The sequence below is a fragment of the Mixophyes fleayi genome, chromosome 1 (assembly GCF_038048845.1).
Source record: "Mixophyes fleayi isolate aMixFle1 chromosome 1, aMixFle1.hap1, whole genome shotgun sequence".
In the NCBI taxonomy this organism is placed as follows: Eukaryota; Metazoa; Chordata; class Amphibia; order Anura; family Limnodynastidae; genus Mixophyes; species Mixophyes fleayi.
The window spans coordinates 27,095,070-27,112,548 of record NC_134402.1 but is presented as its reverse complement, the minus strand read 5'-3'; the positions used below and the strand labels follow the sequence as shown (position 1 = coordinate 27,112,548).

Below are 17,479 nucleotides of genomic sequence, written 5' to 3'. Positions count from 1 at the left end.
AAGGGCCCCCTGGATGCCCGAGGCCCCTGGGCTATAGCCCAGTTAGACCTCGTGTTAATCCGGCCCTGGTCACAGACACTTACTTCCCACTTGCGGATTCATTAGCAGACATCAATAAAGTCTAATACAGCGGAAACAACTCCCCTTCTCGTGTATAAAAAATAAAGAACAAATTGCTTACACACAAAAGCATAATATATGCCCGAGTGATGAAGAAAGCACCAATGAGCTTCAGCAGTGCAATCATAAGCAGCCAATAGAAAGCGGTTCACTAGTGCCAGAGACGGCCATCACCCTCATACACTATTTATACCCGACTACCTGCATATAATACGGCTTTCTCAGGCGTGTATACATTTCTCAGTCTCCATCTATTTGCAACACGCCCTTACTGGCCTATGTTATAACACCCCCTTCCAGGCTCTCCAGAAGCAGGCTGGTGTAATGAAGCAAATCTACATGGGTGCATATGCAAGATACGCTATGCAAACTGGTAAACGCTCCTCTATACACTGCTTAGTCAGCAATGGATCCCTGGTTAAGTAAATATAATTTAATATCATTGAGGGGGCATAAATACGACGTGGGGAGGGGCAATCAATTTTGAGCTGGAGAACAACTCTGAAATTTATATGCAAACACCAATATGACATAACATCCCAAAGGCATAACAGTGGGTGACGTGGAAGAGTTCCACATCAGAGGGAGATGATTTGAGAAGCAGAGAATGTGCAAGGACACTCGTCTGTCAATTTTAACCTAAAGGATCCCGAGGTGGGAGAGATTGAGCTACAGCCGCGTGGTTGACCTAAGAGTAATATAATGTAGGAGCTCTGCAGAACACACTACCATAACGCACATAAGCAAACAAGGGTTACAATGGTCTATCATGCTTAAAACCCTTTCCATATGCTGGTCCTTATCTTCTAATATCCACCTAGCATCCAACCTTTGTAATTTCCTCTTTGAGCAGCCCCTGCTGAGCAAAGTAATCAAAAGCCTACGACCCCGGTTCTGCATCCTGGCAATTGTGTTTCAGGCCACTACTGTTTCTGTTTGTTTTCCAATAAAACATCTTAGCCTGTTAGCTCCATGCTTCCATGTTGTCGGCTGATGCACTTGTATATTTATCCCTGCGTTACATCTTACTCCCTGTGCCATATTCTTCTACATTTATAAAGTGTTGGGAAGCCAGTGGTGCTATATAACTAACTTTGTAAGACAAACATTTGCAACTTGCAAATATATCATGATGATCTCCTCTACAACACACTGAAAAACACTCATGCAGGAAAAACCACGGTGTAAGCATCGCGCATCTCAATGTAGAACAGCTCTAATGATAGCTACTAGGCGCTAGGTTAGAAATTAAGTGCAGCATGGTCTGGCAGAGGATAGGGTCACACTCCTTACTGTAACTAATTCTAGGCACACAGAACATTATTATTAAATTATTATCAGTCCACTGAAAGCAAATCCACGGCTGTTAGCACAGAGGTGCTGGGTGGACCTGTTACACTCACCTTGTAGAATTTTTCGAGCAGAACAGCACGCGCACACTGTAGAAAGGACCAACATCATATTTGTGCACTTTAGTATACACAATAACTTAAGTGGAAATTATATTTCTTTTATTTCCTTTGTTTATTATGTAAGTGTTCATTTTGCAGCCTCCATAATGAAAGTTAATCTTTTGTGTGAACATGTGATAATTTGTGTTGTGCCCAGGCCTCTAAAGGAAACAAAATGACCAGTACCAGAAGGCTGGGTACGGCGATGGGTCCAATTATTCCGCTGCTAGAGGCATTAAGTGATATGGTACCCTGACATATAATAAATCAGCAAAAGGCATTTTGTATTTAGGCACCGAACAATATGAAGAATATTGTAATTTTATTAACTATAATATCAATTATAGAATATGTACCAATTCTTTGCAAAATCAAACTCAAATTTGCTGATCCCCAAAATTCTGGTGTCTGAGACAACTGCCTTTGTTTGTTTCATGACAGGCCTGCCAGGAAAAAGCCTAAAGTGTAGGCAATATTCTCCCCACAAATCGTACAGTTCTACAATGAAGATATATTACCTATGTGATAAAGTGTGCACACACAACTCATCATCAATACATTAGGACAATCCTCCTTAGGAGACACAGTAAATATCTAACAAAGTACACACAACTGACCAGTGTTTTCCCTAGCACCTATTTCCCGGGTGCTCCACCCGGCTAGTTTTACTTGCCATCCGGCTCTTGTGTGTGTTAGACCACTGACCACCAGTCTGACCAGTCCTGACAGGTGTGGGCAATAGCCTTCAACATTTATCAATATTATTGCAAAGTATTACACTGCTCCCACTAAGCTACTTCTTAATGGCACCCGGCTGTAAAAATTTTCTGGGGAGAACACTGGTGACCAGCAATACATCAGGGCTATCCTACTTAAGGGACATGATACCTATATGGCAAAGTGTGTACACACATCTGACCATTAATGCATCAGGGCTATCCTCCTTAGGAGACATGATATTTATGTGGCAAAGTGTGTAGACACATCTGACCATCAATGCATCAGGCTATCCTCCTTAGGAGACATGATACCTATATGGCAAAGTGTGTACACATAACTGACCATCAATGCATCAGGGCTATCCCCCTTAGGAGACATGATACCTATATGGCAAAGTGTGTACACATAACTGACCATCAATACATCAGGGCTATCCTACTTAAGAGACATGATACCTATATGACAAAGTGTGTACACATAACTGACCATCAATGTATCAGGGCTATCCTCCTTAGGAAACATGATACCTATATGGCAAAGTGTGTACACACATCTGACCATCAATACATCAGGGCTATCCTACTTAAGAGACATGATACCTATATGACAAAGTGTGTACACATAACTGACCATCAATGTATCAGGGCTATCCTCCTTAGGAGACATGATATTTATGTGGCAAAGTGTGTACACATAACTGGCCATCAATGCATTAGGAGACATGATACAGGACGGAGGAAAGTATGTTTGTACAATTCCCTAATAATGCAGAACACAGTTGTTCAGCGTTGGGGGTAACGGCGACACCAGTTGCAGCTCCTAGACATGGGCTTTGGGATGACAGGAGACAGAGTGGGCAAGTATCAGTGGGAAGAGATTTTGGAGAGCCTAAGTGAGGAAGACGGTGTCGTTGTAATGTCTGTGGACAAAATGGTTGTAATGTGTGAAAAATGGAAGAGATACCCATATTGTGCATTGAAACAATATTCACGAGAATGCAGCTCGTCAATTCACTAGGACCTGAGGAATGAGGCATCTTGTGCCTCGTTTATATTTATAGCTCCTACAGAGTGAATGAGCTGCATGTCATGAATATACTATATATGTAATAAAAACCACTAAAGATAGAAAATAGCACAGCCTCCTTCCTCCCGTAATGTCATGACCACCCTGTCTCTGCAATGCAGAGGAGATCTAATGCTTCAGCTACTTAAACAGATTGCTTGATTACAAGATAGTACAAATTATTATGGCACTCTCAGGCTGGAAGAAAGCAATAACATCGAACAAGATGTAGCTGTGTGTGCCAGATCCAAGTCAACGGCACAAAGAATAAGTAAACCAAAACTTGTCCCCTTTTGTGAATATTTCCGCAATATGGGCAATGCTATCAGCATTGTGAGCCTTTATTGTTATCTGGACTTATCAACAGACAGTAACAAAGTAAGACCTAACTAATCATTATTCTTGGTACCTGACCTATATCCCCTGTCTCCTGCTACTATAGCCTTCACGAGGATAATACAAATGTAATGACAGAAATTCCATGCTACCACAAAGACAGATGAATGATTCCTTATTTTTTTGCTTTAAATACACTAAAATGGTTTTATACAGGATGACAAATCCACCTTAAGCCCCTGATAGTTGTAAACTGGTGTGTCATTACTTGATTCCAACTAGCAGTATACATTACATATAAATCTACGTTCCTGGAAGCGGTTAGTGTTGTGTAGTACATGCATATAATATATATATATATATATATATATATATATATATATATATATATATATATATTGTGGCAATTGGGATACTTTGTCACCTTCTACTAGAGGAAAGAGTGGTGGTTCCCCTGGGAAACCACAGCCTATAGGTGCAGGAAGGGTTAAATCTGAACAAACACACATACACACACACACACACACACACACCACAGGATACCAGGTTGAGCACCTGGGTTTAAGCAATCAAGGAGTCAGCTAGAGTAGTGCTGGGGAGGAGGATATATTGTGTTGTAGGTGAGAGACTGGTGCAAAAAAGTGGCCAGTGACTAGTTATTAGTTAGGATTATGTTTATTGTTGTGAATGCTTCATTTGTTTGCTGAAGACACAGCCATGACTGTTTATCCATCCTGACAACTGAATAAACCTTATGTGGTTCTGCTGAAACCCGTGTGACGAGCCATCTGTTTGTACGCTTTTCACTTATATATAAGATATATATGATATTTTACACCAGGGGTTCATAAAAATTGGATCAAAAAAACATTTAGACTGGGTCCTATGCAGCCTCGGACTGGCCTGCCGGGCAGCCTGGCTAACCACCGGTAGGCTCCACCGCGATTAAGCTCTGCCCCCTTCGTTGTTAGGGCGGAGCTTACAGAACAGACCAACACTTGCTGCGATGGCGGCAGGGAGACTCTGTGTAACCACACGCAGGTGCAGAGAGCCCAGACGCGGCTCTATCTGTAATAACCAACTTAGTGGCAGTGAAACTGTGGGAGAGCTCAACGCCGTTCTTTATGTATGTCTGTCTAATTGCAAAGTAAGTAGTCTTTTGAATTAAAGCTGTCCTCACTCATTACTTTATTATAGGGATGCTCCAAATCCAGGATTCGTTTGATTTATAATGCAGATCCTTATTTCCCTGTAATTTTAGTGCACAGTTCTTGTTTGCATAAACAAAATTACAGCTATCATTTTAACATTTATATTCATCCTGCTTCATTTATAGTCTGCCATTTATGGCTTTGATTTGGTGAAGTATGCAGCAAACTCTCTTGAAAAAGTATTCGGTATTGATGCTGGAATAGGTTTGTTCATACCTCGTCATGTACCTCTGGAAGCAGGTAGCTTCTTTCAATGAAAGTGGTATTTTGTGCAATGTAAAGAAGACATGACAATTAAGTTGATTTAAAAGAAAGATGGTCACTACCATTTATTTTCTTCTGTCATCATCTAGAGACAAGGTTTATAGAATGACAGTTTCAAGATTTTGCAGACACTCCTGGTGCTAGAACACCTGGAGTGCCACAGGTTAGCCAAGCCTGGTCTAGTGGGACAATCCCGATTTTTGGTGACTGTTCTGCCCAATCTAAGGGGCAGGTCAAGACTGTGTACTCTTTATACACACACTGCATTCTTTATATACTACAATATGGTGCTAGCTGTCCTTCGTGGGCTGACCACTCCCCCTCTAGTGTCTGGTCTCGCCTCTATGATGGCTGGCCACACCCCCTCTGGTGGGCCCCTAGCGTTGCAGTTTCCCGGTGGGCCCTTCATGCCCCAGTCCAACACTGGTCCTATGGTCCTCTCTTTCATCATCATCATCAGCTATTTATATAGCGCCCCTCTCTTTGTAGACTTATTGTATACTACCAGCTAGTAAACTATTAAGGACTTCTCCCATGACATGTTTGGACAACCTGTTCTTTTCCAATAATTGCAAGTCCTCTCTCACGAGAAGACATGTGCATACTTTATTTTCATGTCTGTTTGTATTGTATCTACTGTACGTTCCTGTTTTATGTATGCCCTGATTTCCACAATATCCGGATCTGAGGAGTACTGTGATGCCGTACATGAGCAACAATAGTAATAATGATAATATGAATAATTATTAGGGGGGTATTCAATTGACGGCGGGATCGCCGAAAATCGAGCGCTCGTAATATATATCCGTTAATACGGTAATCTGCGCGTAAAAACCGTTAATACGGTAATCTGCGCGTAAAAACCGTTAATACGGTAATTTACTCGCTGGATTTCAGCTCGCAGCTCAGGGAGCTGCGAGCTGAAATTCAGCGAGTAATTACTGTATTAATGGTAATATTTTTCGAGCGCTCGATTTTCGGCGATCACGCCGTCGATTGAATACCCCCGTTATAATTAGTGCTCGGTGGGACTCACTTCCCAGAATCCCTGCTGTTATTTCCTAGAAGGGGGCAGGATATTTCCTATCTGGACAGTCCAGGCCATAAAATGCTTTACAACCGCACTTCTGATCGGGAGAGCCACCAATGGTGGGGGATACAGAAGGGGATACACATTTAAAGCACTTATTCAAGGGCACGAATTGTATAGAGAAAGGAATAAATATGGTTTAATGGGGTATTTTCTGCAAATCTCGCCCCCCCACCGTCTGTCATCGGTCAAGCTGTCCCACACCAACTGTAGCTGCACAGAGATGTATTTGTATCACGTTCCCTTCAATGTACAGCGAAATATGTTGGCACGTTATAAATAAAATGTAGTAAAAATAATAAAAATAGTTTTTGTTATATTTTAATATATTTTTTTTTTTTTAGACAACAGAAAAGCAATTGAATAGTATATAATACAGTTCATTAACAGACGTAATTTAGGCTCTAGATGAGAAATGTTAGGAACTCCCGATGAAGAATGATTATAGCAGCGTTCACATGAATATCAGTAATGATCACATGTGAGTAGAAGACACAGCATTTGTCCTCTGGGACAGTGACACATACAGTCAGCTGTCTAACAAACAGTCCCCTGTCCTCACTCAGTGTGTACAGTGCTGACACTATTAATGTGTATTGTCATAGAACAGGATATTTATATCTATGTGCACATAATACACCCATTGCACTCTGGGGTATTTTGTAGAAAGTCAGGCCTTTCCTTACTTTGTAGTCTCCAAAAGTGATATGACAGCAACGTGAGCAAAACAGCGTCCATCTTTGTTTCTTCTCTAGCACAGACAAGGCCATACAGTTAAGTCAATGGGTAAGAATTTGGTGACAGATATATTAAAGGAACTCTAAACTTCATTTTGTCATTTATCTTTATATTTATTGCATGAAAATATCTAGAGATGAGTTTATAGTTCTTTAACTGTTCAGTGATGAAGGCAGGAGCTCCATAAAGCCTTGGGTGGTATTACCCAATGCCATGCTGCAATCTGCGTCATCACACAGAGCTGGGTAGAGCGCTATGGCTCTAATCACGTCATTACGCTGGGTGCCGACGCTCACAGCTTCTTATTGTGGCTTCAGGTAGATTGCCAGGCTCTAACCTGCTATTTTGGGAGTCTGCCAGATACTCAGAGAGAATTGGTAATTATGATAATGTGCTTTGAGAGCTCACCACTCAAGAGGCTGCCATTCTTTTTGTCTCTGTCACATAATCCTTTCACCTTCTCTCAAAGCCCTTGAATTATATATGTTCTCTCACAATACAAATACCTTGTGCTGTGGCCAGACCTAGATTTATATAAATTGCCCCCCCTCATATCCCCGCAGCCTCATATTACTGCCACTATCTGACCCTTATAATATGCAAATAGTAAGTTATCAATGTACAATAGACAGAAAAATAAAATAAAAACCAGAATGTGTAAAGTGAGCCTATGACTGAAGTCAGCGTGATACGTGAGTGGTTGATTGATACGGAAGATGGTAGGTGGGAAGGTGATAGGACAAGAGACAAGTTCATATCTGCACCAACCTGAGGATTCGCTGCCCTGTGTCGCGCTCCGAGATAGCTTAGACTTGGTTGCTTTGCCTGCGGCCCGCGCTATGAGTGGAGATGCTGAGGGGCTGTCACTACGAATACTTGATAAATCCTGCATGCTGAAACTCCGCAGTCTTTCTGACAGCGCCCCCTGCCCCTGGGTGAGGGAAAAAGACGGAATTGTTCAGATAAAGATTAACAATTTTACCCTGAAACGGGGAACATACTGTAATCATCACTAATACATAATGTACACGCTGCATATAACCACATAATGTACACGCTGCATCTAACCACATACTGTACACGCTGCATATAACCACATAATGTACACGCTGCATCTAACCACATAATGTACACGCTACATCTAACCACATACTGTACACGCTGCATCTAACCACATACTGTACACGTTACAGCTAACCACATAATGTACACTCTACATCTAACCACATACTGTACACGCTACATCTAACCACATACTGTACACTCTACATCTAACCACATACTGTACTCTCTACATCTAACCACATACTGTACACTCTACATCTAACCACATACTGTACACGCTGCATCTAACCACATACTGTACACGCTGCATCTAACCACATACTGTACATGCTGCATCTAACCACATAATGTACACGCTGCATCTAACCACATACTGTACACGCTACATCTAACCACATAATGTACACGCTGCATCTAACCACATAATGTACACGCTGCATCTAACCACATACTGTACACGTTACATCTAACCACATACTGTACAATCTACATCTAACCACATAATGTACGCATTACATCTAACCACATAATGCACACACTACATCTAACCACATACTGTACACGCTGCATCTAACCACATAATGTACACGCTACATCTAACCACATAATGTACACACTGCATCTAACCACATAATGTACACACTGCATCTAACCACATACTGTACACGCTGCTTCTAACCACATACTGTACACGCTGCATCTAACCACATAATGTACACGCTGCATCTAACCACATAATGTACACACTGCTTCTAACCACATACTGTACACGCTGCATCTAACCACATACTGTACACGCTGCATCTAACCACATACTGTACACGTTACATCTAACCACATACTGTACACGCTGCATCTAACCACATAATGTACACGCTGCATCTAACCACATAATGTACACACTGCTTCTAACCACATAATGTACACGCTGCATCTAACCACATAATGTACACACTGCATCTAACCACATAATGTACACGCTACATCTAACCACATACTGTACACGCTACAGCTAACCACATAATGTACACCCTGCATCTAACCACATAATGTACACGCTGCATCTAACCACATAATGTACACACTGCATCTAACCACATAATGTACACAATGCATCTAACCACATAATGTACACGCTGCATCTAACCACATACTGTACACACTGCTTCTAACCACATAATGTACACGCTGCATCTAACCACATAATGTACACGCTGCATCTAACCACATACTGTACACACTGCTTCTAACCACATAATGTACACGATGCATCTAACCACATACTCTACACACTGCATCTAACCACATAATGTACACGTTACATCTAACCACATACTGTACACGCTGCATCTAACCACATAATGTACACACTGCATCTAACCACATAATGTACACGCCGCATCTAACCACATAATGTACGCGCCGCATCTAACCACATAATGTACACGCTGCATCTAACCACATAATGTACACGATACATCTAACCACATAATGTACACGCTGCATCTAACCACATACTGTACACGCTGCATCTAACCACATACTCTACACGCTGCATCTAACCACATACTGTACACACTGCTTCTAACCACATAATGTACACGATGCATCTAACCACATAATGTACACGCTGCATCTAACCACATACTGTACACACTGCATCTAACCACATACTGTACACTCTACATCTAACCACATACTGTACACACTGCTTCTAACCACATAATGTACACGTTACAGCTAACCACATAATGAACACGCTGCATCTAACCACATAATGTACACTAATTAAATTCTGGTATAAAAATGATATATAAATAGATCATTGAAAACATTGACTGCTGTGCATGGAATCAGTGGAAGTTAATTATGAATGAAAAGCGCGATGCTAAAAGTGGAAAAGCAATAATTTCTCCTGATGTTTCCGATGTCCGGAACCTGCGCACTTCTGAGAAACCCCTACTTATAATATGTGAGAGATATACGGTATTTGGTGCTGATCCCAGATTTCACAGACAGGAGCCTCCGTCATGATCTTTCTCCAATAATTCGATTAGTTAACGATAGTGAATTTTACCGTCAGTGAATTAAGGTCAGATTACTGCCATGGGAAGGTGAGGGGAGTTAGACCATTGTATAATGGGCGACTTCTCTCTGTTCTTTGCTGTAAAAGTCTATTTTTTTAAAAAGTGTCCTCATGAGATGAAGGAGAAGTCTATTGTAGGATAAATTTATACTGACGGGGCAGTTTATTAATTTTTCCAAATAAATGATTTGGAATCTGAGACATGCTGTCAAAGAAATATGTCAGCATGCACTGAATAACTTAGAAATAATATTCTGCATCATCAGAACTGTCTAAAAGTGCTTTATTTGTATTCTGTGAAGGTCACAACTACATAAATATTTACTGGCTGTTACTTGCTTGAAATGTTCTTAATTGGTTACATGCAAATGTAATATAGGGTACGGCACTTCTTACTGGCTCTTCTGTTTACATGATAATGTCACCCAAAGCTAAAAAGACCCTCAATGAGTCTAACGATCCCAAGCTGCACTCTGCTCTCCTTTCTCACTCGGCCCGTTTCCACCGGGTAGGTAAATAGGTCATTCAGCGGGATCATCGACATCCGCTCAGTTTGTAGGTGAGTGGGATGAGGAGAGTGGAACGGTTGCAGCTGTGACCTTGGTGATCGCAGCGACACAAAGTGCGGAAGATAAGACAAACTTTGTTTCATTACTTTATCTCATCGAACTGCAAATGAAATTCAGCATTGCTTCAACAAGCGACACCAGCAAGGCCTTGACCAGGACCAGGACCACAGAATATTGCAGAGTCATTTCATATCTATCACTTTCACTTCCAGACCAAATACATCAACAAAATGTAAAACGCTGCTGGAGTATTGGAGATAAGATCTAATATATAAATGCTTAGTGGCGTCTGTGTGTGTGTGAAAAAAAAAAACCAAGTTGCAGCGCCACCTGCTGGGCAGAGTTATACACTGACCTACTAAATTCTTAGTGTGTGTGGGAAAAAAAATTCAAAAAGGGCTGAAATTTGGTAGGGGTCAAACTCATTTTCGTGAGGTAATTTTACCTCATGAACACACATGTGTAGAGGCGTGCGTTAGTGTGTGTGTATGTGTGGAAAAAACTATTTTCTCAGAAAGGGCTCATCCAATTGACCTGAAATTTGGTATACTGACATTATTTGACAAAAAAATTAGAATAGTCAAGTCAGTTAACTTCCATCATCCCCCCTTCCCCCCGTGGGAGGGGTAGTAAAGGCTAAATTTACGAGTTAATGGTAATTTTACCTCATGAACACACATTAAAAAGGGCGCTTGCGTTGGGAACTAACGCTCTTCCCCTGAGGAGGCCTGGGCTAGGCCCAAATGCATGACAAGAACCTTTTTAAGACCTTAAGTAGCTTGATTTGACTAGAATGCATGAGTATCATGCACGGGTTAACTTGTAGTAAATATGAGGACTCTGGGGATCTGGGGACCTGGGTTTATTTATATCACCATTCTGCCAGAGTATTGACTCTGTGCAACTGTTCCACCAAGGTATGTGCAGCATAAGAATGAAACTTTTATCATTTCGTTATATAGCGCTCACAATTCTTCAGCAGCGTACAGTAGGGAAGTATGGTACATTACAAAGTACAAAGACATGGACGACCAACAGGCAAAATGCAGGACATTCAAGAAACATACATGCAAAATCAGCATGAGATTCAACATAAAACAATATTAAATGTAAGGTATATAAGAAATAAGTGTCGTACAGAACATGCAAGAGACAGGATACAAGGACACACTGGTGGATGAGGTGGGAACAGACAAGAAGAGAGGACCCTGTTCGTGAGAGCTTACAATCTAATGGTTACAACTTGCCTGTCGGCTGTTATGGTGCATAGCACATTATTTAGTTCTCAGTTCTGATACAATGCTACATAATCTCCCCACTCAGTCCTCACTCCTCAGCCACTCCCAGAGCAATGATGTATAAACAATCTTACAGATTAGGGCTCACTGTCTGAATACACAGAAGACATCTGGGGGTAAATGTGTCAAGCTGAGAGATATTCAGCGGGTTTGAAAAGTGGAGATGTTGCCTATATCAACCAATCAGATTGTAGCTATCACTTTTTAGAATGCACTAAACAAATGATTGCTAGAATCTGATTGGTTTTTCAAACCCACCAGAAAACTCTCAGCTTGATACATTTACCCCCAGGTCTTAGTTGTTGAGAGTCACATGATGACATTAACCTTTTGTCCACAAGCCAGCTCAGATGGTCGTCAAGCAGCCTCAGTGTGCTCAGAGCGCCCATGCACTTACCTTGGCCGCCGCTGTAACCGCAGCGGTAGCAGCTACATTGAGACCTCTCTTCCCGAAGTGGACCAGAGCATCATAACTGCGATCCTTTGCCTGGATGAGACACTCGTCAATTTCCTAAAAACAACAAAAAGAGAAAGCGCACAATATGTAGACTCACAATATGGGACCAAAGTACTGTGCAAAATGTTCTATATATCCATACATTTGTGGCATTTCTATTAACCTTTGTAAATTTGAAATACCCCTTAAGCGTGTAAAAAAATAAATATATATATATATATGTTCATGGCAGATACAGGGCTTGATTCATAAGGGACATAAACAGCTGTTTTTTTTGTGTGCATATACTCTACAAAATCACTCTGCACATGTCCAGAACTGGACAATACACCCTAGAATGCAGCAACATCCGACTCCTGGGCGTATGCACGTAGTCACTGTACAGTAGGGGAAGGCCAATATTAAGCGCACACAGCAGCGTGCGATTCACGCTCTGGGAATTTCTCAGGTACTTGTTTCCAGCTGTATCTCTTGCTCCAACTACAGGTCTAGTCTAAGTGCAGACTACTAGTGATGATAGTCTAGTATGCCTGCTACAACATGAGTTTGCAGTCAGGAGCATCTGTAAAAATGTATTTTATGCACAGTAGACATTACATACTAATAAATGTAATTTATGGAAAAAAATAAATTTAGAAAAACACCCACTTTTTTCATATTTTAATATTTTGTCATTAATAACTATCTTATTAAAGTAGAACATTAATTGAAAAGTTTTGTTTTAATTTTCTGTGCGTTGTTTTGTGAGTTTATATTCCACATAGGTATTGGATGTACCCTGCAGTGTCTTGTGTAGTAGACAAGAGCAGACCTCCACCCGTATTCTTCACCCACACGTATCTTCACATCTGCTCCTTGTTGAATTTGAGCTTACGTATAGCAGATTTACGTGCGTTTTAAAACAAACGCACATTATAATCAGTATGCATCTCTTACTAAATCATACCTTTCGTCCCCATAGAGCGCCTCTCGAACCAAAGCAGTATGAGTGTTTTGGTCAAATTCTGCTCACTTTAGATACATTATACTAGAGAGTGTATTTAACCAATGATTGAATATAGGTAGATTGATTAAAAAAAGACCCTATGAAGCTTTTACATTTAATAGGTGAACATATAATTTCAAACAAATGAAATATGAACAACACAATGTCTGAACTGAATGTACCTTTTCTTTTGAGGATAATGTGGGGTGCACAAATTTCCGATACAGAAGGCTAGATCCTTTCGTGTAAGGAGACAGCAACCAGGCCACAAACGCTATTTTTAGCTCATAGTAAAATGGAAACCTAGGAGATACAGAGTATATTTAAAACCAACCATATAAGGACAATAAATAATTTGATTCAAAAAAAGAGAATGTCCCACAATGAAACAATGGAAACAAATGTTATTGTATTATTGTTTCTGAAATGTACAAGTGAGACAACAGTGACACGTCAAGGAATGAGATAATTGTACAACATTAGCATTAGATCAAAGCAATAACCCCTACTGTCTGGGGACTGTCAACTTGGTTATTTATCAAGCAGATAAAAGCATTGCTTTTTGTTGCAAACTAACAACATCCATATGGCGTCATTTTGTCTGTTCCTATGGGGTCCAGTGAAGCTGGAAAGGTTTTGCTTGATCCCTCCCCGCCAGGTCAAATACTACGTGCATGTGCAGACTTTAGCCACACACGCGCATTTCACTTTCTGCATTCGCCGGTGAACAGTAAAACCAGTTTGTGTAAGGGGAAAGTCTTCACTGGTGCTCCCTGAGCAGCGTTTCATAATGAGTGTTACTGCTGCCTAGTGGGACGTGAGCTTACGCCTATGCAGACTAGTGTGATTGTGGCACTTACGCCAGAATCACGGTAATCTTAATTTTGCGTCTAAATTATCATAAGGCACAACTTAAAGTGCATGCGTGTGTTTATAAATATAAGAAAATGTGTTTCTACAAAAAGTCTTGTGTCCCTCTATACCCAGACCTGTTCGGGGAGCACTGCACTTAGCTATATATATATATGCACACAGAAAACGGCAGAATTATATTACTATATACTTACCAACACAGAAAGAGATCTGTAAATGTTTCTAAAGTCATGAAAAGTGCAAATATGATCCAGTACATCATCCACTTTACCTGGTAAAAAATAAAAAGGGAAAAGGAGTTAAGAAATCAGTCTTTTACTTTTGTAGCGTTACATAATTTTCACTCAGGTTTGCTGTTCAGATCTACCGAAAATAATGTTATAAATAGGAACTGTCCGGTGTGGACCCTGAAAGCCACGGTTTCCAGGAACATCTCAGATGATCACGTTTTATTCACATATGGGACATTACCTATATGTTTAATACAAGTACACTGTGTATTATCATTTCAGGAAGAAATGTTTAGGAAAATATTGATATTCAGACACCTTGCTTTACATCCGCCCAGCCATGGCCACAGTTTATCAAGTCCATAGCCCAAAGTTTGATGCCTAGCACTTTTGGGTCTTGAGAATCTGGACTTTACCGGGAAAATGAAGACTATTGGGGAGTACGGATACTTATTTTAAGATAGAATTGAAGGCTTACAATTATTCTACTGTGTATGAAAAGTACTTTAAATGAAGTACATTATTAAACACTAATGATAGAACACCCAAATGTCCTGGGCTTCTGCTGTCCTTTGTTGCCTCCAAAAATCCTGGGCTGTCCTAAGACCTCCCATCTCCTCTACATTGCATAATTAAACAGGAGTGGTTATGGAGTGCTAGCTGCGTGGCCAGTGGTCTGTGTGGTCCATAACTCAGTAATTTAGGAAAGGTCTCAGTTAGGTGGTTGGGGAGCCCAGGGGGTGGGGGTGTGTAACTTCTAACACTGAAGAAGCTGTGATTTATGAAGTATGTTGCCTACAATAAATTGCGAGTCGCTCTTCTTTGCTAAGTTTGTTCTGCCTGATTTCCCTGTAGGTGTGATATGAATAACAAAGCCCAGCACAATGGCATAAACCCCAACTCATGACATCATTATACTTCTTCTTTGTTGTAACTTATAACCATGCTGTTTTCTAGTCATGTTTATGTCTAACTGATGCTCTGTATAGTATAAACAATATCACCTTTATATACTAGAGGAACAGACAATCTTAGCACTAATACACATGGGAACTGAAAGACCATACAAATGAAAAGTGTAAAGAAAACCTTGTACCTAGCGTGTTCTCAAAGCTTCCCTGCAGCATAGTGCACCATGTGGCTCATGATGAGTTGAACACAATTTGCATTTTCAGTGTATAATACGCTTCTGAGCATGCACACAAAGCACTATTTCCGAAATAATCAGATGTAGAAGAGTGTATCATACGGCAAGAATGCAATTTACGTTCAACTTAACAAAAGTACCTATGTATTTAATTATTGCTCCCCTAGGACTCCATCACATTTCACAAAACATGCTTGTGAATATTGTAGGCAACTAGTTTATGATCAGAGGTCTGTTTGCTTACATTATTTTTTTGAACTAAGAGCATTAAAAGGCTTTTATAATGCATGTTAAATTCAGAATTTCATGGTTTTTGTACTTGTTTTACGGGTGACTCTCCCTCTCAAGCTCTTAGGCTCTGGATGGCATTCGCCTTCCCACCTGTCATTTCATCTCACGCCTCCCCTCAAATAGGGATTACCTGCATATTATTTCTTTATAACATACTTTTGAGACCCTTTGTGTAGATACCAATCCTGACCAAGAGCCTTCTTGTTTGGGCTCCTACTGAGTGAAGACCCCCCGGTCCTTGGGGCGCCCCCATCCATTCACTTTATTGACCCTACTTCTTCCTTTTCTTACCCTTACCCTCCTTCCCGTTCCTACTCTTTTTAATCCTAATATCCTAGCTCCCATTGTATTCTAGTTTTGGGTCTTAAAATTTAGCCATCTGTTTCTGGTCATATTCTAACAGGATCATATTTTTTCATACTGAGCCATGTCTTTTAAATTCCTATCCATTAATGCTAGGGGCTTGAACACCCCAATGAAGCGCTCCCTTCTCTATACCTATATCTCAAAGCACAAAGCTGATCCAATTTCTTTTTTTACAAGAGACTCACTTGAAGAGAGCCAATAATCCTTCACTGTCCTCCAAGTGTTTTAAATCGGTTCATTATGCTAATCAGCTAATAATTGCTACTAAGCTCAAAGGTGTTGCCATATTAGTGCATGGTACAGTACCCCTCGTGGTTTCCAAGGTCATAGGTGATTTAGAGGACCGCTCCCTCATTCTTCCAGGCAAAATTGGCCCCCATGATAACACGTTGACAAATGTCTACACGCCTAACACTGGCCACTCCGCTTTTTTCAATCCTTTTTTTAATGCACTTTCTATTAATCAAACTGGTAAGGTTCTTTTACTGGGTGATTTTAATACTGTTTTTCATATGCACTGGACCGCTCAGTTAATCCCGCCGGTTGAACTTATGTCCTTATGCCTCCCTTATTTCCTCCCTGCGGTTGACCTCTATTCCCACTAACCACTGGTCGGATCACTCGGCCATTGAACTTCTAAATGTCGCTCGTGGAGGCAGGTCCTCCTGGAGTATAAACGAAACGCTTCTTAAGATTCCCCAGTTCAAAGAACTGGTTACTAACAAGATTAAAGATTATTTTGACCTTAACACAAATTCTGAAGTTCAGTTCTCAACAGTATAGGAGGCGCACAAGGCGGTGGTGAGAGAAGAGATCATTGAATATGTCTTCTATCGGAAAAAACAGCTGATGGAGCAGATCGATTCCCTTTCCTCACGCACCCAGGGGTTGAAACAGATTCATAAATGCACTTTTTCCAAGCAGGTTCTTGGACAGCTATCTCAGCATCGGGGAGAATTGCACAACTTGAAGGTGGAAAAGACTGCGAGAAACCTCCGCTGGTTAGAACAAAGGTTCTACGAGAAAAGCAACAAGTCCGACACTTTGTTGGCTAATAAATTGAAATCCAAGAGGGCCACGCAGTCAATTCCAGCGATCCAGAGCAATGGAGGCTCTT

General features: G+C 40.8%; 1 protein-coding gene across 3 annotated transcripts in view; it reads right to left on the bottom strand.

Moving 5' to 3' along the window:
* REEP1 (receptor accessory protein 1) overlaps window positions 1-17,479 on the bottom strand; it is a 90,828-nt gene that overhangs the window by 32,787 nt on the left and 40,562 nt on the right. For 2 of the 3 annotated variants that reach the window (XM_075194053.1, XM_075194107.1), the window contains exons 3-6: window positions 14,523-14,599; window positions 13,638-13,758; window positions 12,411-12,524; window positions 7,764-7,926 (exon numbers count right to left, since the gene is read on the bottom strand). In XM_075194053.1, coding sequence (XP_075050154.1) covers window positions 7,764-7,926; window positions 12,411-12,524; window positions 13,638-13,758; window positions 14,523-14,599 — 475 coding nt within the window. Of the gene's footprint in view, window positions 1-1,418; window positions 1,560-7,763; window positions 7,927-12,410; window positions 12,525-13,637; window positions 13,759-14,522; window positions 14,600-17,479 lie in introns of those variants that run through there. The other variant, XM_075194001.1, reaches the window with a different exon arrangement.